The 24,007-nt window shown below is 44.1% G+C and overlaps 1 protein-coding gene across 1 annotated transcript in view; it reads left to right on the forward strand.

Moving 5' to 3' along the window:
* The window catches only part of LOC120024054 (acyl-CoA:lysophosphatidylglycerol acyltransferase 1-like), an 80,858-nt gene that overhangs the window by 34,768 nt on the left and 22,083 nt on the right, over nt 1–24,007 (forward strand). The window contains exons 4-5 of the mRNA XM_038968155.1: nt 11,192–11,287; nt 15,936–16,221. Coding sequence (XP_038824083.1) covers nt 11,192–11,287; nt 15,936–16,221 — 382 coding nt within the window. The remainder of the gene's footprint in view (nt 1–11,191; nt 11,288–15,935; nt 16,222–24,007) is intronic.

Here is a 24,007-nt window from a genome sequence, read left to right on the forward strand (position 1 = left end):
AGTACCGCTAGCAGCATGTTAGCCAAAGACTGTTATACTAGCTGTATTTTTTATAAATGTGCAATAAGAATAAAACAATTTATATATGGAATTGGCAACTCATTCTGAGAAATAAGGTAGGTCACTTGATTTCAACACGTGGACAGGCTAGCATGCTGTTCAAACAGTTGGAGACGGACAGAAGGATGTGTTCATAACAATTCAACTGTTCTACCTTGTTAGCTAGCAAGTAGATCTGAGTTGGCAAAACATGACATGACAACATTTGTAACACTGTGGAGTGCTCCATAGAGCTGTGCATTGACATGATTGGTTAACGGTAGGTGGTTGCAGTACATCCTGTATAAACACAAACTCACTTCCTTGACAAACATGGACAACTTTGACGAAAGGCCAGTCAAAGCCAGTTCACAAATAATATGCATCTTTATGATACCTTGTGTAGGGATTTCAAAGATGTAAAAATGAGTTTGCACTCCTGGAAAGAGAGGAGGTAATGGGGATAAGGTCAATGGAATACAGGCCGTGGGTAAAGGACACTGGATTGATGCACATTCAACAAATCTGATCTAACAAAGTGGATATTTGTCAACTATGTCATGATTGATGTATTGTAACAGGCCCACAATGTGGTTACTAAAATCCATTTGGCTGTTTTCGCAGCATAACATTTATAAGTTGTCCCTTTTCAGGTTTAGACAAAGTGACTGCTAAATGCTAACTCCCATTCGTATATGCTGGTAGCATAGCTAGCATACAGAAATCGGTGGTGGCAGTCAGTCGTTTTTAACTGTAGTGTAGTTGATTGACATGAACATATATTGGGGTTGATATCCATACAAGCATTATACTCCAATTTTTACCTCAACATAGTGTGAAATAGGCATATAAACAATAGCCTACATGTAGGCAAATTGAGGGGAGGGGGGGTGCAATATGTAAGGCCTTAAAACCTTCATCAGTTGCGCGTCATACAGCTTTGTTTACAAACTGTACGATGGCTCAAGCGGAATGTGGCAGAACTATACTGGTAACTAACTCCTTTTCACCTGTGTTACTGTTAGCTAGCAGGCTACCAACTAGCACGGCAGAAAAGGCACACTGTTGTGACTGGATGCCATAGTGTTAATTTAATGGTAAACTATTATCTGAAGGAAGACATCCGACAGCAGTGGCTACGCTTTCATTTTGGATAACAGGCTGCACAAAAAATTATGATCATGTTACGCGTGTGTAGTGCATATGTCGAGCGAAGTTGCACTGTCAGTTGGGGAGAACATTCGATGGGTCTTGCCAGGAAGCTAATCCTGAAGACGGATGCTTTGCCATCACTGACATGGATCTTGCAAGCGCTGACCATAATGTAAGTATCAGAGTTTTAGTCTGATGCTGTGGCTGTAATTGTGGCTGTTTTGATTTGTGAATGGTATATTTTCTGTAACACACCCATGTTTTTTCTTCAACATCCCTAAGCCCTCTACGTTGAGTCTGAGAACTGCCAGCACACAGCTGACATGAAGGAATGTTGGCAACAAAAGGAGTTGCAGCGTGTATGGTACTTGTAATTTACCTCTGAAAATCATATTCTGACATTCCATTGTTTGTTTTTGTCTTACAGTTGATGTAGATTGGGGCTAATAATTTCCATCACCTTTTTGTCTTTCCACTATCATCAAGCTGTAATGATAGACATTTTAGAGAATTCAACATCTACTCTGTCTGCACAGCTTCCCAGGCAACCACCGCAGCAGGAATGCTGTGATAAAAGTATTTAGTCAGCCACCAATTGTGCAAGTTCTCCCACTTAAAAAGATGAGAGAGGCCTGTAATTTTCATCATATGTACACTTCAACTATGACAGACAAAATGAGAAAAAAAAATCCAGAAAATCACATTGTAGGATTTTTAATGAATTTATTTGCAAATTATGGTGGAAAATAAGTATTTGGTCACCTACAAACAAGCAAGATTTCTGGCTCTCACAGACCAGTAACTTCTTCTTTAAGAGGCTCCTCTGTCCTCCACTCGTTACCTGTATTAATGGCACCTGTTTGAACTTGTTATCAGTATAAAAGACACCTGTCCTGTCCACAACCTCAAACAGTCACACTCCAAACTCCACTATGGCCAAGACCAAAGAGCTGTCAAAGGACACCAGAAACAAAATTGTAGACCTGCACCAGGCTGGGAAGACTGAATCTGCAATAGGTAAGCAGCTTGATTTGAGGAAATCAACTGTGGGAGCAATTATTAGGAAATGGAAGACATACAAGACCACTGATAATCTCCCTCGATCTGGGGCTCCACGCAAGATCTCACCCCGTGGGGTCAAAATGATCACAAGAACGGTGAGCAAAAATCCCAGAACCACACGGGGGGACCTAGTGAATGACCTGCAGAGAGCTGGGACCAAAGTAACAAAGCCTACCATCAGTAACACACTACGCCGCCAGGGACTCAAATCCTGCAGTGCCAGACGTGTCCCCCTGCTTAAGCCAGTACATGTCCAGGCCCGTCTGAAGTTTGCTAGAGAGCATTTGGATGATCCAGAAGAAGATTGGGAGAATGTCATATGGTCAGATGAAACCAAAATAGAACTTTTTGGTAAAAACTCAACTCGTCGTGTTTGGAGGACAAAGAATGCTGAGTTGCATCCAAAGAACACCATACCTACTGTGAAGAATAGGGGTGGAAACATCATGCATTGGGGCTGTTTTTCTGCAAAGGGACCAGGACGACTGATCCGTGTAAAGGAAAGAATGAATGGGGCCATGTATCGTGAGATTTTGAGTGAAAACCTCCTTCCATCAGCAAGGGCATTGAAGATGAAACGTGGCTGGGTCTTTCAGCATGACAATGATCCCAAGCACACCGCCCGGGCAACGAAGGAGTGGCTTCGTAAGAAGCATTTCAAGGTGCTGGAGTGGCCTAGCCAGTCTCCAGATCTCAACCCCAATCTTTGGAGGGAGTTGAAAATCCGTGTTGCCCAGCAACAGCCCCAAAACATCACTGCTCTAGAGGAGATCTGCATGGAGGAATGGGCTAAAATACCAGCAACAGTGTGTGAAAACCTTGTGAAGACTTACAGAAAACGTTTGACCTCTGTCATTCCCAACAAAGGGTATATAACAAAGTATTGAGAAACTTTTGTTATTGACCAAATACTTATTTTCCACCATAATTTGCAAATAAATTCATTAAAAATCCTACAATGTGATTTTCTGGATTTTTTTTTCTCATTTTGTCTGTCATAGTTGAAGTGTACCTATGATGAAAATTACAGGCCTCTCTCATCTTTTTAAGTGGGAGAACTTGCACAATTGGTGGCTGACTAAATACTTTTTTGCCCCACTGTATCTCACATAAGCATATTATGAAAGTAGATAAAACATCTTATTTATCTATGTTATTTATCTATGTTACTTAACTAATTCTGATTCAGCTATGACACATATTGTAAGTGATAGTAATTAATTTCAAGTCAATTGAGCATTTCAGGCACACATTCAAAATGCAAACATTGAAAACTTTTACAAAAAAAGGACAGGACCAAATATTTCAAATTGAGTACTTCAAAAACACATTGTGGAATGAGTAGATCTCTGCATCACAAATTGATAGCATCATAACCTACAACAGTAAATAAAATAAAATTCACTACCCATTTTTAACAAACATTTCTGTTTTCAAAAACATTACAGGCTCCTGGATCTCCTTTTTAACGATGTTACCCTTGGTCCAGCGCTGTATGTGGGGAAGCTGTGCGAGCTGTCCATCCCAGGACCCCTGTATGCCCAGTGTGAGAGGCCTGAGCTGTCCATCCCAGGACCCCTGTATACCCAGTGTGAGAGGCCTGAGCTGTCCATCCCAGGACCCCTGTATGTCCAGTGTGAGAGGCCTGAGCTGTCCATCCCAGGACCCCTGTATGTCCAGTGTGAGAGGCCTGAGCTGTGCATCCCAGGACCCCTGTATGTCCAGTGTGAAAGGCCTGAGCTGTCCATCCCAGGACCCCTGTATGTCCAGTGTGAGAGGCCTGAGCTGTCCATCCCAGGACCCCTGTATACCCAGTGTGAGAGGCCTGAGCTGTCCATCCCAGGACCCCTGTATACCCAGTGTGAGAGGCCTGACTAGGAGGCCATAGCTGGATTTGTCTCCCGCTACAATCTTGGGGGTGACTGAAGCCTGCTTGATTGAAGCGGGGTATATGGGTCACCCTCCACTCCCGCTCTCCTCCCCATCAATCTCTGTAGTTGGTTGCATTTCTTAAACCCTAAGTAATTAATTTTACATGATATGTCACTTATTTTTTTTATTTTTTTATTCAAGCATTCAGATTGGAGATGAGTGTTAAATTGTGCGAATCAATGGGGTCCTGCACACTGTAGGGTGGCCGGGTGCCTATATTAGGCTTATGGCTTTAATCATTTATGTCAAATGATGTCTCACCATTGTTTCTCACCTTTATTTCTCATGAGTGTTCATGTTGATACATTATTCGGCTATATTGGCCTATTGTAAATTATGAATTAAATGTCTGATACTCCTTGTCAGGCCTATACAGAGAGAACAGTCGCTAAGTGCGTTGTTGGAGCTGATAGGATCGAAAGAAAGGGAGCGTTGCTCTCGGTTCAGCTTTTGCCATTCAAATCTTGACTGGTTTAATACACAGGGGAGAAAGATAAAGATAAAGAGACTGGTTTAACCCCCTAGAGTCGATGTCAGCTCCACCACGGACATCTAATTAGGATAACAAAACAATTGCCATAAGTTCGTCAGTATAGGCTAGAGATGTTTTTTGTTGTTGCATGGGCTGTGTCTCACTCCACTGCATCTGCAAATGTCACCCTTCCCCATCTGCGGTGAATGGTTGCAGAGCTAGAGCGGTGTTTGTCAGACAGATAATGAGACATCCCGTAAATCAGTCTTCTCACGAAAACGTCTGGAGCATCCGAACCTACAAACCCCTCCTATAATAACCCCTCTATGAAAAGATGAGACTCTCACGAACACAGGTTGTTAGAAATGTTTTCACATTTATTTTAAGTTAAAAACAGATACCTTATTTAAAACAGATACCTTAACTATTCAGACCCTTTGCTATGAGACTCGGCATTGAGCTCAGGTGCATCCTGTTTCGATTGATCGTCCTTCATGTTTCTACAACTTGATTGCAGTCCACCTATGGTAAATTTGATTGATTGGACATGATTTGAAAAGGCACACTTATGAGGTCCCTGTCTATATAAGGTCCCACAGTTGACAGTGCATGTCAGAGCAAAAACCAAGCCATGATGTCGAAGGAATTGTCCGTAGAGCTCCGAGACAGGATTGTGTCGAGGAACAGATCTGGGGAAGGGAACCAAAAAATGTCTGCAGCATTGAGAGTCACCAAGAACACAGTGGACTACCAAGATCCTTCCCAGAGCTGGCCGCCTGGCCAAACTGAGCAATCGGGGGAGAAAGGCCTTGGTCAGGGAGATGACCAAGAACCCAATGGTCACTCTGGCAAAGCTCCAAAGTTCCTCTGTGGAGATTGGAGAACCTTCCAGAAGGACAACCATCTCTGGAGCACTCCACCAATCAGGACTTTATGGTAGAGTGGACAGACGGAAGCAACTCCTCAGTAAAAGGCACATGACAGCCTACTTGGAGTTTGCCTAAAGGCACCTTAAGGACTCTCAGACCACGAGAAACAAGATTCTCTGGTCTGATGAAACCAAGATTGAAATCTTTGTCCTAAATGCCAAGTGTCACGTCTGGAATAAATCTGGCACCATCCCTACGGTGAAGCATGGTGGCTGATGTGGGGGGGGGTTTGCAAAAATGTATATAACCTGTTTTTGCTTTGTCATTATGGGGTATTGTGTGTAGATTGATGAGGGGGGGGAATTATTTAATCATTTTTAGAATAAGGCTGTAACGTAACAATGTGGAAAAAGTCAAAGGGTCTTAATACTTTCCGAATGCACTGTATATGGAGATAGTTTAGTCCCTAAAATAAGTGGTTAAATACTTGATCTATCTTATCTCTCAGATTTAGAACAGACACAGTACCAACTTTTGATTTTTTTTTGTACAATCTGTTTATCCATGTTTGAAGCAAACGTTTCCATGGACTATTAGCTGTAAGGCCAAATTCTGTGTTTCATCCCAAAAAAATTGATACCTTAAGGGGTCCGAAAATAGCTAAATATTCCATGGTATGACCACAATTCCATATGCTAGCTTAGTAGAACCCCCCCCCCCCCCCCCATTAAATTGATTTCAAAATACTGAAGACGGATCGGCTCAGAGATATTACAACATATGGCTGCTGATATTGAGGCGGCTTATTCTAATGCTTACCCTATAAAAATGCATTATCCCCGATTTGGCACATCATTAGGCTACATATCATGAAATACATTGAGACAAATTACAGACTAGCCTACAAGTATCAAAATAGAAGTCATTTGATTGAACATTAAATATATTTCAATATGATTGAAATAGGCCTATAGCTTGCTGTTTATTTTAATGCAGTCATTTAGGTTTTTATTTTAAGCATCTTTTTATACTTGTTTTTATCAATTACAAATACATTGGCAACTTTTATATTTGTAGTCCACTGTTCTGACATCGCGGTCACAGCGAGACGGATTAACCATGTGATTCTATGTTATGGCAGAGATCTTCTATGTATTAAGTGATGCGGGAGGGCAAAAAAACATCTAACGACGCACTTAGCAGTTCTACGAGTGGTCTGAAGCAGAAGTTAGATTACGAGCGTTTTCAAAAGCAACGTTAAAGGTGTCATGTGCAGAAATCACTCAGCCATTTCCTGGTTGCTAAAATCCTACTAGTTTGCATTGTGTAGAGATTCATTGTATCATCAATAACCCAAAATATAGTATTTTAAGCTGTTTGAAGCTGGTGTACAAAACCGAGGGTAAAAGATGCAAAAACAGAACTTAAGCACAGAAATATCACACATGGAACAGATCTACCGCTTCTTAGACTTGCTTTCGACACGTAACAGATCTATAACTCACATTTCTATGTAATTTTGGTCAGGTCTCCCAAAAAGTAACATATTGCAACTTTAATAACGATGGTTTTGGGAAACAGCTCTGAGATTTAACAATGCTCCTACCAAGGTTCTAACGAGGAACTTAGACTTAAGATGCTTTTGGGAAACCGGACCCAGGTCATCAACGACATGTTGCCCATTGCTTACCTTGTCACCTGGCAACGACCACAAAGGTGTTTCAAAGAGCTGTTAGACAAGGTGAGCTCATGAATATACGCTCACCGCCTGTTCTTTTAGGCTTCCTGGTACTTAGAGATTCTGAGAAATTCTGAGCATTTTAATAGCATAAAAATATTACGAATGATGGTTTGGTCATTCAAAGGCAATTTTTACTTGGGAAATAGGATGACTGTGTGGGACCTTTTTTAAGATGAATTGTCTTAATCTAAATGTGATTTCTGTCATTCTGAGCACCATGGGTGGACGCCCTAATAAGGATACGCAGCCAATGCATATGGGTCCGCTAAATTTCTCAACAAAATGTAGTAAAATGCTGGCGGTCAAATATCTGGCACCACATTTTCCTAACGGAAACCGTGCACACACACACACACATACACACACAGGGTCATCCGCACATTCACTCACACACACATCTTCATGTTGACTGTAACAGCTCTACTCGAAGCGCTGCTGGCTGATACTGTACTCTGGCTAGCCAGCAAGTATCTGATTCTCAGCCTCCCTCCAGTTTAACCTGAAATGATTGGCACGTCTTGTGATGGGATGCGAGAACCCAGTCCCTCAGCCCTCAGCCAGTGGCTCTGTCCCAAACTCACTGACAGCGTCCCAAATAGCACCTTGTTCCCTATATAGTGCACTACTTCTGACCAGAGCCCTATGGGATTCCCTATGGGCCCTGGTCAAAAGTAGTGCGCTATAAAGGGAACCTTCATATCTCAGACGGGCCAATAAAAAGAAAATATTAAGATGGGCAAAGGAACACAGACACAGGAACTCTGCCGAGAAGGCCAGCATCCTGGAGTCGCCTCTTCACTGGATGACGTTGAGACTGGTGTTTTGCGGGTACTATTTAATGAAGCTGCCAGTTGAGGACTTGTGAGGCATCTGTTTCTCAAACTAGGCACTCGTATGTACTTGTCCTCTTGCTCAGTTGTGCACTGGGGCCTCCCACTCTTTCTATTCTGGTTAGGGCCAGTTTGCTCTGTTCTGTGAATGGAGCAGTACACAGCGTTATATGAGATCTTCAGTTTCTTGGCAATTTCTCGCATGGAATAGCCTTCATTTCTCAGAACAAGAATAGACTGACGAGTTTCAGAAGAAAGTCCTTTGTTTCTGGCCATTTTGAGCCTGTAAACGAACCCACAAATGCTGATGCTCCAGATACTCAACTTGTCTAAGGCCAGTTTTATTGCTTCTTTAATCAGACCAACAGTTTTCAGCTGTGCTAACATTATTGCAAAACGGTTTTCTAATGATAAATTAGCCTTTTAAAATGATAAACTTGGATAAGCTAACACAACGTGCCATTGGAACGTGATGGTTGCTGATAATGGGCCTCTATGCCTATGTAGATATTCCATTAAAAATCTGCTGGTTACAATGCTCGTTTACAACATTAACAATGTCTACACTGTATTTCCAATCAATTTGATGTTATTTAAAAGGACAATTTGTTTTGCATTTTCTTTCAAAAACAAGGAAATTTTGAAGTGACCCCAAACTTTTGAACGTTAGTGTACGTATTCAGACCCTTTGCTATGAGACTTGAAATTGAGCTCAGGTGCGTCCTGTTTCCATTGATCATCCCTGAGATGTTTCTACAACTTGATTGGAGTCCACCTGTGGTAAATTCAATTGATTGGACATGATTTGGAAAGACACACACCTGTCTATATAAGGTCCCATAGTTGACAGTGCATATGAGGTCGAAGGAATTCTCTGTAGAGCTCTGAGATTGTGTCGAGGCACAGATCTGGGGAAGGGTACCAAAACAATTCTGCAGCATTGAAGGTCCCCAAGAACACAGTGGGCTCCATCATTCTTAAATGGAAGAAGTTGGAATCACCAAGACTCTAGGAAGAGCTGGCCACCCGGCCAAACTGCGCCATCGGTGGAGAAGGGCCTTGGTCAGGGAGGTGACCAAGAAACCGATGGTCACTCTGACAGAGCTCCAGAATTCTTCTGTAGAGATAGGAGAACCTTTCAGAAGGACAACCATCTTTGCAGCACTCCACCAATCAGGCCTTTATGGTAGAGTGACCAGACGGAAGCCACTCCTCAGTAAAAGGCACCTGATATCCCGCTTGGAGTTTGCCAAAAGGCACCTAAAGGAATCTGACTATGAGAAGCAAGGTTCTCTGATCTGATGAAACCAAGATTGAACTCTTTGGCCTGAATGCCAAGCGTCTCACCTGGAGGAAACCAGGCACCGCTCATCACCTGGCCAATAGCATTCCTACGGTGACGCGTGGTGGCAGCAGCATGCTGTGGGGATGTTTTTCAGCGGAAAGGACTGGGAGACTTGTCGGCCTCGAGGGAAAGATGAATGGAGCAAAATACAGAGAGATCCTTGATGAAAACCTGCTCCAGAGCGCAATAGGACAACGATCCTAAGCACACAGCCAAGTCAATGCAGGAGTGGCTTTGGGACAAGTCTCTGAATGTCCCTGAGTGGCCCGGCCAGAGCCCGGACTTGAACCCGATCGAACATCTCTGGAGACCTGAAAATAGCAGTGCAGCAACGCTCCCCATCCAACCTGACAGCACTTGAGAGGATCTGCAGAGAAGAATGCTAGAAACTACACCAAATACATGTGCCAAGCTTGTAGTGTCATACCCAAGAAGACACTAGGCTGTAATCGCTGGCAAAGGAGCTTCAACAAAGTACTGAGTAAAGGGTCTGAATGCTTATGTAAATGTGATATTATTATTTTTATTTTTTTATACATTTATAAACATTTCTATAAACTTGTTTTTGCTTTGTCATTATGGGGTACTGTGTTTAGATTTGAGGGGAGGGGGGAGTATTGAATCCATTTTAGAATAAGGCTGTAACGTAACAATGTGGAAAAGGTGAAGGGGTCTGAATACTTCCAAATGCATTGTACATATCTACCTCAATTACCTCATACCCTTGCACATGGACTCGGTACTGGTACCCCATGTATATAGCCAAGTTATCATTACTCATTGTGAATGTATTATTACATGATTTACTTTTCTATTATTTCGCTAGTTTCTTTCTCTCTGCATTGTTGGGAAAGACCCGTAAGTTAGCATTTCACTGTTAGTCTACACCTGTTGTTTACCAAGCATGCAATGAATAACATTTTATTTTAAAAAGTTGTTTCACCCCAGGTTTATATGAACCTCCATCCTGGTGATCCAGTTGGTTTGTTCTTTTTGCCAACAACTCTGTGTTCATTCATTGCCAAGCCCAACATGACACTAATAAGAGTGGGCTTCTTACTGTGCGGTATGGGACCTAGGCTAATAAACTAGCCTACATCTAATAAACTACATTTCTATCAGTACAACTTAAAGATCAATGTGATAGAGCTGCCTGGAAATGCCTTTGGTTTCTGCAGGCCAAGCCAGGCAGACGTCATACTGTGTAACATCACAGAGCTGCCTTACTGATACACCCCCTCTGTGGTGGGTAGAGCCAGTGGGGACTGAGCAGGGGGCTGGTGCTCCTGTCCTGTCCTCTCTCCAGGATAGTACAGTTCTTTGTTGAGGACGACTGCCAACCTCACACGCAGCCCACTGCCATCATATGGATGAGCCCCTGGTTTGGGGAATGAAGAGAGGGTGAATTGTGGAGGTTTTGAGGGTGAGGGTTTTTCTGGAGGAGATGGAGAGCGGGGCGCACCAACATGATGACATGATCCACCTCATCACGTGCTTCCTCAGCCCAGTTATCCTCTTAGTGCTGAAAGAAGGAAGTGACCAAAATGGCAGAATGGGCCAAAGCTGATCAGCGGGGGCTAGGGTTACGTAGACTGCCTTCATACCTATGACTATATAGATTGTGTTTTTGTGTGTGTGCGCACAGACGCATCTTTGGCTACGTAGACTGTGTGTGTTTGTTTGTGTGTGTGTGTCCAGACCTATGGCTATAGAGTGTGTGACCACAGTCTGTTCCGTTCTGTCCTTTAGGTGGTGAGGAAGATGATGTGGTTGATGGACCATGTGTTCAAGTACACCAACTTCGGCCTGGTGTCTCTAATCCACGGGGACTTCTTCATCAGACAGGTGAGACAGACAGACTCTGAGACCTCTATCCATCTGGCTGGCTTTAGCTCGGCCGTCACCTGATGGTTGATAACTACCTAACTGCTCTTGTGATCAGATATTGTTTTATGTGGTCTGGCTGATCTAGCGGAAGGCTAATGCCACAGCGTCCGGCACACACATCTACAGTGTCGGCATAGGTTTGAATCAGGCCTTCTACCCTCTGGCAACCTCTCCATCTTTCCACACTGTCATCGTCTCTATCTAAAAATGTGTTTTATATTTTCACCAATGTTTGTATTTGTCCCATAGGTTAGCATTTTATTACCTACCACACACACACACACACTTTTACCTACCACACACACTTTACCTACTTTATTACCTACCACATACATATACACTATTACCTACCACACACACTTTACCTACTTACACATACTTTATTGCCTACCACACACACTTTACCTACTTACACATACTTTATTACCTACCACACACACACACTCATTACACATGCACTCCAACTGAGCAGTATATCAGCGCAGCAGGAAGGAAACGGCTACAGCCTCCTCTTCTAACAGGGACACAGCCACGCAGGAAACGGCTACAGCCTCCTCTTCTAACAGGGACACAGCCACGCAGGAAACGGCTACAGCCTCCTCTTCTAACAGGGACACAGCCACGCAGGAAACGGCTACAGCCTCCACCTCCTAACAGGAAACAGCCAGGCAGGAAACGACTACAGCCTCCACCCCCTAACAGGGAACAGCCAGGCAGGCCCAGTGGACAGTAGAGCAGTGTTATGGTACCGTACAGTAGTCTAGTCCCATGGCCTGGAGTGACCCAGCCTGCAGTGTGGGAGCAGCTGGAAGACAACAGAACAGAGAGCAGTGTTCTGCCTGGGGGACAAACCGACAGACGGAGAGAGAAGACAGAGAGGCAGGCAGACAGATGGACGGGGACAGACGGACAGTAGCGATGGGGGGGAATGGATAGTTAGATATCGCAATATTATTTTGGATAATATATCGATAATTTGACTCCCAAGTATTGAGTTGTAAAAATAATCATAAAGTAAATGTGCCAAAACTCTGATATTTTCAACCTTTAGCTTGTTCTCTATCTTCTTTTTAAATAAAGCCAACATGTTTTCAGCACTTATTTCCATGACTGACCAAAACTAATTATATCATGCTATCTCTTGTCTCTCTGCAGCAGACATATAGTGAGCAATATGTTTGGAACATTAAATCGCAGTATTGAATCTCAATACATGTAGAAATGTGAGAATCGCTATACTTATTGTATCGGCACCTAAGTATTGTGATCGTATCATGAGGTCCCTGGCACTTCCCAACCTTAACAGACTGGGAGAACAGACAGACCGACGGGGAGAGGTGGACACAGACTGAGACAGACGGACAGGGGGACTGGTGCTGTAGAGAGGGAGAGCGCTGATTCAGTTACAGTGCCAGTTGCATGCTGGCCCAGCAGCTCCAATCTCCTCTGGCCTTCCTGTCACGTGGCTCGCATTCCTCCCTCCAAATACCTCACACTCCCTCACACACTGAACATCTGCACTGTTGGCACCACGCTCTTTACTTAGGCTGGACTGACCGGACTGGCATGCATCGCACGCACACAAGCATGAAAAGACAAATTGCACAACATACATAACACAACAGTAGACAGTATGATGCAGAGCCATATATTTACATCTTATGGAAATATATGGCTCTGGTATGATGTATTACTACATAGTATGCTCTTTACTTGGACTGCTCCACATGGCACTCACACTAGCATGAATGCTGACACACACAAATCACCTAACACACATAACATGGTAGCCAGTTTTCTAGAATGATGTTACTGCATATTGTACCAAGTACCAGGAGCTCTACTTGGACTCACTTACATTCTCTCATACAAATATGAAGGCAAATGCCCGACACATGCAAACTAGAAAAGGTAATTGTCCTGAAGGAAAAATGGTCTGCTTGCTTCAGCTGTCCAAAAGGTTGTGTATGAAGTTTTGGGGTTTAGATTACTACGGGTTGAGAAATTGAGGCGAACATGAAGGCACATGCCCACACTACAAATGCCATAACGTACATAACTTGACCAACATGTATAACTCTATTGTATAACATACCACATGTACTAATCACACAAATATAGAAACCCAATACTGGCACATGAATCCAGCCTCAGTGTGTTGATGCCTGTTAAACTGCCTCTGAACCTGGCCTAACTGGCAATCAATCCAAAAACCCTGCTAGTGTTATCTCTACTGATAATGCTCCTACTGCTAATGTAACCACAGCTCATATGAACCTTGCTGTCCATTTATTTCAATGTAGCTTGGCTGAGTGTTACACTGATACTGTAGTGTACCCTCTAAACTGGGTTGTGACTAGTTCGTTAGGCACCAAACAGAATAAAAGATTTGAAACACCCAGGGACTACCAGGACTTGTCCAATAAGATTTTAGTTTTCTGCTGTAATACGTCTTGAAATGTTTTCCCTCTGTGTACAGTCGTGGCCAAAAGTTTTGAGAATGACACAAATATTAATTTTCACAAAGTTTGCTGCCTCAGTTTGTATGATGGCAATTTGCATATACTCCAGAATGTTATGAGTGATCAGATGAATTGCAATTAATTGCAAAGTCCCTCTTTGTCATGCAAATTAACTGTATCCCCAAAAAACATTTCCACTGCATTTCAGCCCTGCCACAAAAGGACCAGCTGACATGTCAGTGATTCTCTCGTTAACACAGGTGTGAGTGTTGACGAGGACAAGGCTGGAGATCACTCTGTCAAATCAAATGTATTTATAAAGCCCTTCTTACATCAGCTGATATCTCAAAGTGCTGTACAGAAACCCAGCCTAAAACCCCAAACCGCAAGCAATGCAGGCGTAGAAGCACAGTGGCTAGGAAAAACTCCCTAGAAAGGCCAGAACCTAGGAAGAAACCTAGAGAGGAACCAGGCTATGAGGGGTGGCCAGTCCTCTTCTGGCTGTGCCGGGTGGCGATTATAACAGAACATGGCCAAGATGTTCAAATGTTCATAGATGACCAGCAGGGTCAAATAATAATAATAATAATCACAGTGGTTGTCGAGGGTGCAACAGGTCAGCACCTCAGGAGTAAATGTCATAGCCGATCATTCAGAGTATCTCTACTGCTCCTGCTGTCTCTAGAGAATTGAAAACAGCAGGTCTGGGACAGGTATCACGTCCGGTGAACAGGTCAGGGTTCCATAGCCGCAGGCAGAACAGTTGAAACTGGAGCAGCAGCACGGCCAGGTAGTCCTGAGGCATGGTCCTAGGGCTCAGGTCCTCCGAGAGAGAGAAAGAATTAGAGAGAGCGTACTTAAATTCACACAGGACACCGGATAAGACAGGAGAAATACTCCAGATATAACAGACTGACCCTAGCCCCCCGACACATAAACTACTGCAGCATAAATACTGGAGGCTGAGACAGGAGGGGTCGGGAGACACTGTGGCCCCGTCCGACGATACCCCCGGACAAGGCCAAACAGGCAGGATATAACCCCACCCACTTTGCCAAAGCACAGCCCCCACACCACTAGAGGGATATCTTCAACCACCAACTTACCATCCTGAGCCAAGGCTGAGTATAGCCCACAAAGATCTCTGCCACGGCACAACCCAAGGGGGGGCGCCAACCCAGACAGGAAGATCACGTCAGTGACCTAACCCACTCAAGTGACACACCCCTCCTAGGGACGGCATGGAAGAGCACCAGTAAGCCAGTGACTCAGCCCCTGTAATAGGGTTAGAGGCAGAGAATCCCAGTGGAGAGAGGGGAACTGGCCAGGCAGAGACCATTCATGTGTAGGGTTGCTTCTTAGCCAAGGGAGTTGGCTCACTCACAATTTTGCCGAAGAACACAGCCATGAATAAAGAATGGTACCAACACATCCTCCGAGAGCAACTTCTCCCAACCATCCAGGAACAGTTTGGTGACGAACAATGCCTTTTCCAGCATGACGGAGCACCTTGCCATAAGGCAAAAGTGATAACTAAGTGGCTGGGGGAACAAAACATCGATATTTTGGGTCCATGGCCAGGAAACTCCCCAGACCTTAATCCCATTGAGAACTTGTCGTCAATCCTCAAGAGACGGGTGTACAAACAAAAACCCACAAATTCTGACAAACTCCAAGCATTGATTATGCAAGAATGGGCTACCATCAGTCAGGATGTGGCCCAGAAGTTAATTGACAGCATGCCAGGGCGGATTGCAGAGGTCTTGAAAAAGAAGGGTCAACACTGCAAATATTGACTCTTTGCATCAACTTCATGTAATTGTCAACAAAAGCCTTTGACACTTATGAAATGCTTGTAATTATACTTCAGTATTCCATAGTAACATCTGACAAAAATATCTAAAGACACTGAAGCAGCAAACTTTGTGGAAATTAATATTTGTGTCATTCTCGAATCCTTTGGCCACGACTGTACACTACCACAGTAATAAAGAATAAAACAAATTAAAGCGGAAGCTTTTTGCAAAATCTTTTAGTGTGTGGACCCTTTACATTTTCTGCATATCTAAACATTGTTCCTCGTGCAGACAGCCCTGATAGCGCCCTCATGACACCCCTGGTCTGTGTTCCTGTTTACCCCGCAGGGTAAAGCGTACCGGGACAAGCAGCTGATCTACCTAAAGGACCACCTGGACCGGTACTACCGCAGCCGCGACAGGAAGTGGATCGTGCTCTTCCCGGAGGGCGGCTTCCTGCGCAAGCGGCGGGAAACCAGCCAGGCGTTTGCCAAGAAGAACTCACTACCGCCCCTGACGCACGTGACGCTTCCGCGGCTAGGCGCCACCCAGGTGATCCTGAAGACCCTAGGACCGCAGCAGGAGAACGGCAGCCTGGGGAAGGAGGCCAGCACGGTGCACCCCAGCCAGTCAGGTGGGTAACCAACACACACACACAAAGGGCAGGGAGGGGGAGCTAATGGATCACACACACCATGTACATACATAAACTCTCTTTTACGATTGTCACTTCTCTCACACAAACACACACATTGACACACACACATTCAGAAACACACCAACACACACACATTGAGACACACGTTAACACACTGTCAAGTCAGAAGCTCCCTACACACACTCTTCCGTTTCACCTTACCCTGCATCCAAATCTCTAGTCACCTGAGGTCTGAGAGGACTCTGACACCCCCCCCCCCCCCCCCCCCCCCTAATCCTGTCAGACTGTCGGGGACAGGTACAGACAGAACCATCTGTTCACCTATTATAGTCATCTAGGATCAGGTCAGCCACCAGGGCTCACCAAGCAAAGGTCTCCTGTGTTTGAAGCAGGGTCTGTGTCAATTGAAATTATTAAGCGATTATAATTGTAATATAAACAGCTTCTCATTTTCAGTTTATTGAGAAGTCATTGAACGTTGGTGCCCTTTTTTTCAATGATTGAATTGGAAGTTCAGTTGACATCCTGAATTGACTGACTTCCATTTGAAACGACCCTACCCTGGTTTAAAGGGGATTTTACCTGATTCCAGATAGACACGGATTCCTGGAAAAGAAGTTGTCAGGACGCATCACCATCCGTCACTTCCTGCTCTTTGACTCTCCCGGTCAGTTATCAACCATGCCTGTGGTTCCCAGAGTACAACACGCCCTAGTTCTATACTTTCCAAATGGGGGAGAGAGAAGGAGATTGTGTGTATTGAAGTAGTAATCAGACATGCGATTTTGGCATGAGACTCAACAATGTATCTTAAGCTTTTGATTCCATCAAAAAGTGGATTCATTAATTTTTTTTTTTGAGTAGGCCTAGTTTTCAAGTAAAATACCTCTTTCAAAATACCTCCCAGGGGCAAATCTTGTCACACTGTCAGTAAACTACTAGTTTCTACTGTCAGTAAACTACTTTTTTCACTGGTAGCCTCTTTGATAAATATTGACAGTTATTCTTTCAAACTACCATACTGTTCCTGTAAATATTGTCACTCTTCCTATACATAGAATGTGTAGTGCAGATCTTGATCAAATGGGAGTTTTGTATTGAGCTGGCTGCCTGTTGACGGGAATACTCACATCAAATCATCACTTCTCTGTTGTAGTGCCCTCTGAGAATACTGTTTTAAATGGGAGGGCGTGGGCTGGATGGATGGGGGGGGGGGCGACACACACAGATAGTGTCACATATGAAGGAGCCAGAAATTGCAACTGAGGCTCCCTGGACCCCCAGCGACAGTTTGCGGTAGAGTAATTTCTCTTTCTGGGGACCAGGCCTCAATACACTGATTGAGTGGGAGGATGTCTCCGCAATTAAGAAAATGCTCTGAAAATGACATGTTTATTTTACCCCCCCACCCAGGCTGCATACACCCACACATACAGGCGTGAGTACAAACACACATATACACGCATACACAGACAGGCGCACACAAACACTAGGCTTGGGCGGTATCCAGATTGTCATACCTTCATACCGACCTTGTGCCATACTAGGATATTCGGTAATACCGGCAGTGAACACAAGGCGGCTGTTTTTAAACGCCACTGATACTCTGTAATCCGAAGGTTAGCAATGCTAACAAGTACATGTAAAATCCCATAGAGAACACTAACTAAATGTTGATGAGCGCATTGCGAACATTTTGTACAAGTAACTCAAAAATGCTACACAGTTTGCTTCACGCACAAAACAAATATTAGCCAGCAAGGCTCTTGATGCAGGAGGGGGTTCTCTGCTGTTACTAAGCGAATGCTTGATTTTGGAAGAAGCTAACCACTTAGCTAGATGGCTAACTAGCTACTAAATTAGCAAATCGAATGCACAACTGCAGAGCATTTAGCACATTTTAGAAAGTAAACTTAATAGTTAGACGATATCTAGCTGGCAAACATTTAGTTGTGAATTCCATACTGTAACTAGATCACCTGGTGTATTCTGCACAATAGTGAGTGACTCACGTCTTTGTGTGCATGTAAACAAACACCACGTGTTCTCTCTTCTCTAAACACATACAAGAACACACACATACATGTAATAGTGCCAGACATGCACACTAACATATAAGGTAGGCATTGCTGTTATGATTTCAGTTGTCCTTGATGTCCTTTGTTTTAAATGTATTCTTTTTTTATATATTTTTTGCATTGTTGTTTACTGTTTTCTTGTCTTTTCCTTTTTTCTCTTTAGTTCATTCTCTTGGTTGTTGGTGCATTGGGGGGGTTCTTGGGGGTGGGGAATGGAATTATATATGTTTTTAATCTTCTGGGGGGGGACTGTGGGAGGGGTCTTGAATTGTTGAGGGACAGCTATTGGGGGAACTGTGGGGGGATCTTGGAGGGTTCGGGCTTCACAAGATTGTGATCATGAAAAAGGAAACTATGACATATATTTTATATCACTATCATGCACACGCACCCTCACACATAAGGATGTCTCTGTTGCGGAGACTGATACATGTTTGATAGTGTCTTGATGCTGTATTGTTTGTCCTTCATGTTCTAATACTTTTATGTTACCCCTTCCTTGTGTTTTTTGTAATAAATAATTATAAAACAACAAAAAACACCACGTGACTGGGGACTGCCATAACCTTCATGATAGGTGAAATGAAGATGGTAATGTTCTTTATCTCCTAACGTATTGCACAAGTTGACTGCAGGTATTTACTTAAGTGCAGTAGCTACAAATATAAAAATGTATTAAAATACTTAAAGGAAATAGTGTTAACGTTATTGATAAACCATCCTGTGGTTTTTCCAAATACCTCGGTATACGGTATACCACCCAAGCCTAACAAACACCATCACTGAAGCGCGCACACACACACACAAGAATCCCCCGTCACACAAACAGGCATACGCACGCACATTGGAATTCCCTGGCTTAAGATCAAAATCCATTTTAAACGGGTCCTGCTGCATTTCTAGTAATTGTAAAGTAGTTTTGGGGCCAGCAGTATTGAGTGCGCGTGGCTAAGGGATCTGGCCACCATGGGGGTTGCTAATGCAGCTAACTCCAGTGGCCTGCAATAACAGACTCAGCATTTACAGTTGAGCTATCAAATACATCCAGGTCTATTGAAAAGCATGGAAGTACATGCTTCTTAGGTAAAACAAAAATTCCAATAAAGAATCAATTTAATAGTTTGGGAAAGGGATGATGATGGAGGATACTAAGGGCTTGATGATTAAAGCTTGATTTATACCCTATACAGTATATGCAACGCAAGAACTACAATTAGCTACACAACGAGGCCATTCTGCGTCGTTGCGTTGTGCAGCCCCGCAGCAACAGATGTTTTTAACATTTGCGGCCCCCATGCACTTACCACAAAAGCCTTGTTTTCTAAGTTCAACGTATTGTAAAAAAATAATAATAATAATTGTATTGTCTTTACCACAGTATACATGATCCCAATTTTAGCTACAAGATGTCACCAATTAGAAAAACTGAGTAGATTGTGCTGATTTGTTGGTGCGCCATAATTTTAAAACTATGTGCATAGTACTAAAACAATGGCGTCGTTTCTGAATTCCGTCATCTTTATGTACCTTTGCCATTATTAACTTGACGCAAATCAGCAGGATCGCCGTTTTCTGTTGCCCCTCATCAGCTCCCTGTAGGCCATCTCGTCATTGTTGGTAATCAAGCCTACCGCTGTAGTGTCGTCTGCAAACTTGATGATTGAGTTGGAGGCGTGCATGGCCACGCAGTCGTGGGTGAACAGGGAGTACAGGAGAGGGCTCGCACCCTTGTGGGGCCCCAGTGTTGAGGATCAGCAGGGTGGAGATGTTGTTACCTACCCTCACCACCTGGGGGCGGCCCGTCAGGAAGTCCAGGACCCAGTTGCACAGGGCGGGTTCAAGACCCAGGGTCTCGAGCTTAATGATGAGTTTGGAGGGTACTATGGTGTTGAATGCTGAGCTGTAGTCAATGAACAGCATTCTTACATAAGTATTCCAGATGGGATAGGGCAGTGTGCAGTGTGATGGAGATTGCATCGTCTGTGGACCTATTGGGGCGGTAAGCAAATTGAAGTGGGTCTAAGGTGTCAGGTAAGGTAGAGGTCAAATGATCCTTGACTAGTCTCTCACTTCATGATGACAGGAGTGAGTGCTACAGGGCGATAGTCATTTAGTTCAGTTACCTTAGCTTTCTTGGGAACAGGAACAATGGTGGCCATCTTGAAGCATGTGGGGACAGTAGACTGGGATAGGGATTGATTAAATATGTCTGTAAACACACCAGACAGTTGGTCTGCGCATGCTCTGAGGACGCGGCTAGGGATGGCGTCTGGGCCGGCAGCCTTGCGAAGGTTAACACGTTTAAATGGTGTAATCACGTCGGCCATGGAGAAGGAGAGCCCACAGTCATTTGTAGCGGGCCGCATCAGTGGCACTGTATTGTCCTCAAAGCGCGCAAAGAAGTTGTTTAATTTGTCTGGAAACAAGACGTCATTGTCTGCGACGGGGCTGGTTTTTTGTTTTTGTAATCCGTTATTGTCTGTAGACCCTGCCACTGACACTTTGCTTGTTTGATTGCCTTACGGAGGGAATAACAACACTGTTTGTATTCAGCCATGTTTCCAGTTGCCTTGCCATGATTAAATGCGGTGGTACGTGCTTTCAGTTTTGCGTGAATGCTGCCATCAATCCACGGTTTCTGGTTAGGGAAGGTTTTAATAGTCAGTGGGTACAACATCTCCTATACACTTCCTTATAAACTCGCTCACCGAGTCAGGGTATACATCAATGTTATTGTCTGAGGCTACCCGGAACATATCCCAGTCCATGTGATCGAAGCAATCTTGAAGCGTGGAGTCCGATTGGTCAGACCAGCGTTAGATAGACCTAATCACGGGCGCTTCCTGTTTGTTTCTCCCTATAGCAGGGGAGCTACAAGATGGTCATGGTCTGTTTTGCCAAAAGGAGGGTGGGGGAGGGCCTTGCATGCATCGCGGAAGATAGAGTAGCAATGGTCGAGCGTGTTACTCGCTCTTGTACTGCAATCGATATGCTGATAGAATTTAGGTAGCCTTGTTGTCAACTTAGCTTTGTTAAAATTCCCATCCACATTAAATGCAGCCTCAGGATATATGGTTTCCAGTTTGCATAAAGTCCAGTGAAGTTCCTTGATGGCTGTCTTGGTATCCGCTTGAAGGGGGATATACACGGCTGTGACGATAACCGAGGAGAGTTCCCTTTGTAGATAATACGGTCGGCATTTGATTGAGGAATTCTAGGTCAAGTGAACAAAAGGACTTGTTCTTGTATGTTGTTATAATTACACCATGAGTCAGTTCAAATGCCCTGGGAGGTGCAGACAAAGGATCCGCTTTGGGAAAGTCGTATTCCTGGTCGTAGTGCTGGTTGTGTTGGTAAGTTGACATCTCTCTGATATCCAATAGTTCTTCATGGCTGTATATAATAACACTTAAGGTTTTCTGGGCTTACAATATAAGAAATAATATTTTTTTAAATGAAATACTGCACAGTTTCTTAAGGACTAGAAGTGAAGCTGACATCTCTATCGGCACCATCTCTTCAATGCTGCAGAAATGTTTTGGTACCCTTCCCCAGCTCTATGCCTCGACACAATCCTGTCTCGGAGCTCTACGGACAATTCCTTTGACCTCATGGCTTGGTTTTTGCTCTTACATGCACTGTCAACTGTGGGACCTTATATAGACAGGTGTGAGCCTTTCCAAATGATTTACAATCAATTTATTTTACCGCAGGTGGACTCAAATCAAGTTGTAAAAACATCTCAAGGATGATCAATGGAAACAGGATGCGCCTGAGCTCAATTTCGAGTCTCATAGCAAAGGAATACTTATGTAAATAAGGTTAACATTTTTTATCTAAAAACATGTTTTTGATGTGTCATTATGGGATATTGTATGTAGGTTGCTGAGGAAATTGCTTTATTTAATCCATTTTAGAATAAGGCTGTAACGTAACAAAATGTGGAAAGAGTCAAGGGGTCTGAATACTTTCCAAAGGCACTGTATATTCACATCACCAAATTATTGATTAATACACACTGTTTTGCAGTAAAGGTCTACAGTAGCCTCAGCAGCAACTCTTGGGGGTGGGCACTGTGGTGTAGCCGGAGGACAACTAGCTTCTGTCTTGCTCTGGGTACATTGACTTCAATACAAAACCTAGGAGGATCATGGTTTTCACCCCCTTTCATAGACTTACACAGTAATAATGACAACTTCCAGAGGACGTCTTCCAACCTGGGGCGGCAGGTAGCCTAGTGGTTAGAGCATTGGACTTGTAACCGAAAGGTTGCAAGATCGAATACCCGTGTTGACAAGGTAAAAATCTGTCGTTCTGCCCCTGAACAAGGCAGTTCCTAGGCCGTCAAATCTGTCGTTCTGCCCCTGAACCCACTGTTCCTAGGCCGTCATTGAAAATAAGAATTTGTTCTTAACTGACTTGCCTAGTTGAATAATAAAAAACCTATCAGAACTCTTTCAGCTTGAACTGACATGTTGTCCACCCAATCAAAGGGTCAGAGAATGAATCTAGTGCTGAAAGCATAAACTACAGCTAGCTAGCACTGCAGTGTATAAAATGTGGTGAGTAGTTTACTCAAGAAGACAACAAATTAATTTCTTCCAAAATGAAGGAGAAGCGAGAGAGCTAGCTATATTTGGTTGTATTTTTTGTTTTTACTTTCACTTAGCTAGCAAATGCAGCTAGCTAGTTTAGCCTACTCCTGGCTCAAACAGAGAGGGATGCTATGTTAGCTAGCTGGCTATGGCTTTTCCAACACTGGAACTCTTCCAAGTCAAGGTACGCTTTTGGTTTTATTAATGTTTTGCACCGTGTGTTTGCGTGCACGCTTATAGTGCATGTGAGTGTTTGTATATTCACATTAGTGTAAAACAGTCTTTGGGCTCTTGAACTGCACTATATACAACACGTGTTATTATTACGTAGTGTGTGAGAGTGTTTGGAATAGTTTGTGTAGTATGTGTTTGTATATGCGTGTGTGAGTTTGTATTAGCGTCTGTATCCCTGGCTGATGAAAGGCACATCGTTATCGCGCTCTCTCTCTCACCTTTCCTGATGGTGCCTAGAGCCTCACTCTGCTGACTCACACAGGCAGATATTGGGCCACTCGGAGGAAATGGGATTTGATGTTAATGTATCGCCCACACAGCTCGCTGCTTCTTCCTCCTCCACCACCACCGCTGTGTATCAGCCACACAGCTCGCTGCCTTCTCCTCCTTCTCCACCACCGCTGTGTATCAGCCACACAGCTCGCTGCCTTCACCACCACCGCTGTGTATCAGCCACACAGCTCGCTGCCTTCTCCACCACCGCTGTATATCAGCCACACAGCTCGCTGCCTTCTCCACCACCTCCGCTGTGTATCAGCCACACAGCTCGCTGCCTTCTCCACCACCGCTGTGTATCAGCCACACAGCTCGCTGCCTTCTCCACTACCTCCGCTGTGTATCAGCCACACAGCTCGCTGCCTTCTCCACCACCTCAGCTGTGTATCAGCCACACAGCTCGCTGCCTTCTCCACCACTGCTGTGTATCAGCCACACAGCTCGCTGCCTTCTCCACCACTGCTGTGTATTAGCCACACAGCTCGCTGCCTTCTCCACCACTGCTGTGTATTAGCCACATAGCTCGCTGCCTTCTCCACCACCTCCTCCTCCTCCTCCTCTACCACCGCTGTGTATCGG

The sequence above is a fragment of the Salvelinus namaycush genome, chromosome 29, assembly GCF_016432855.1.
Source record: "Salvelinus namaycush isolate Seneca chromosome 29, SaNama_1.0, whole genome shotgun sequence".
Lineage (NCBI taxonomy): Eukaryota > Metazoa > Chordata > Actinopteri > Salmoniformes > Salmonidae > Salvelinus > Salvelinus namaycush.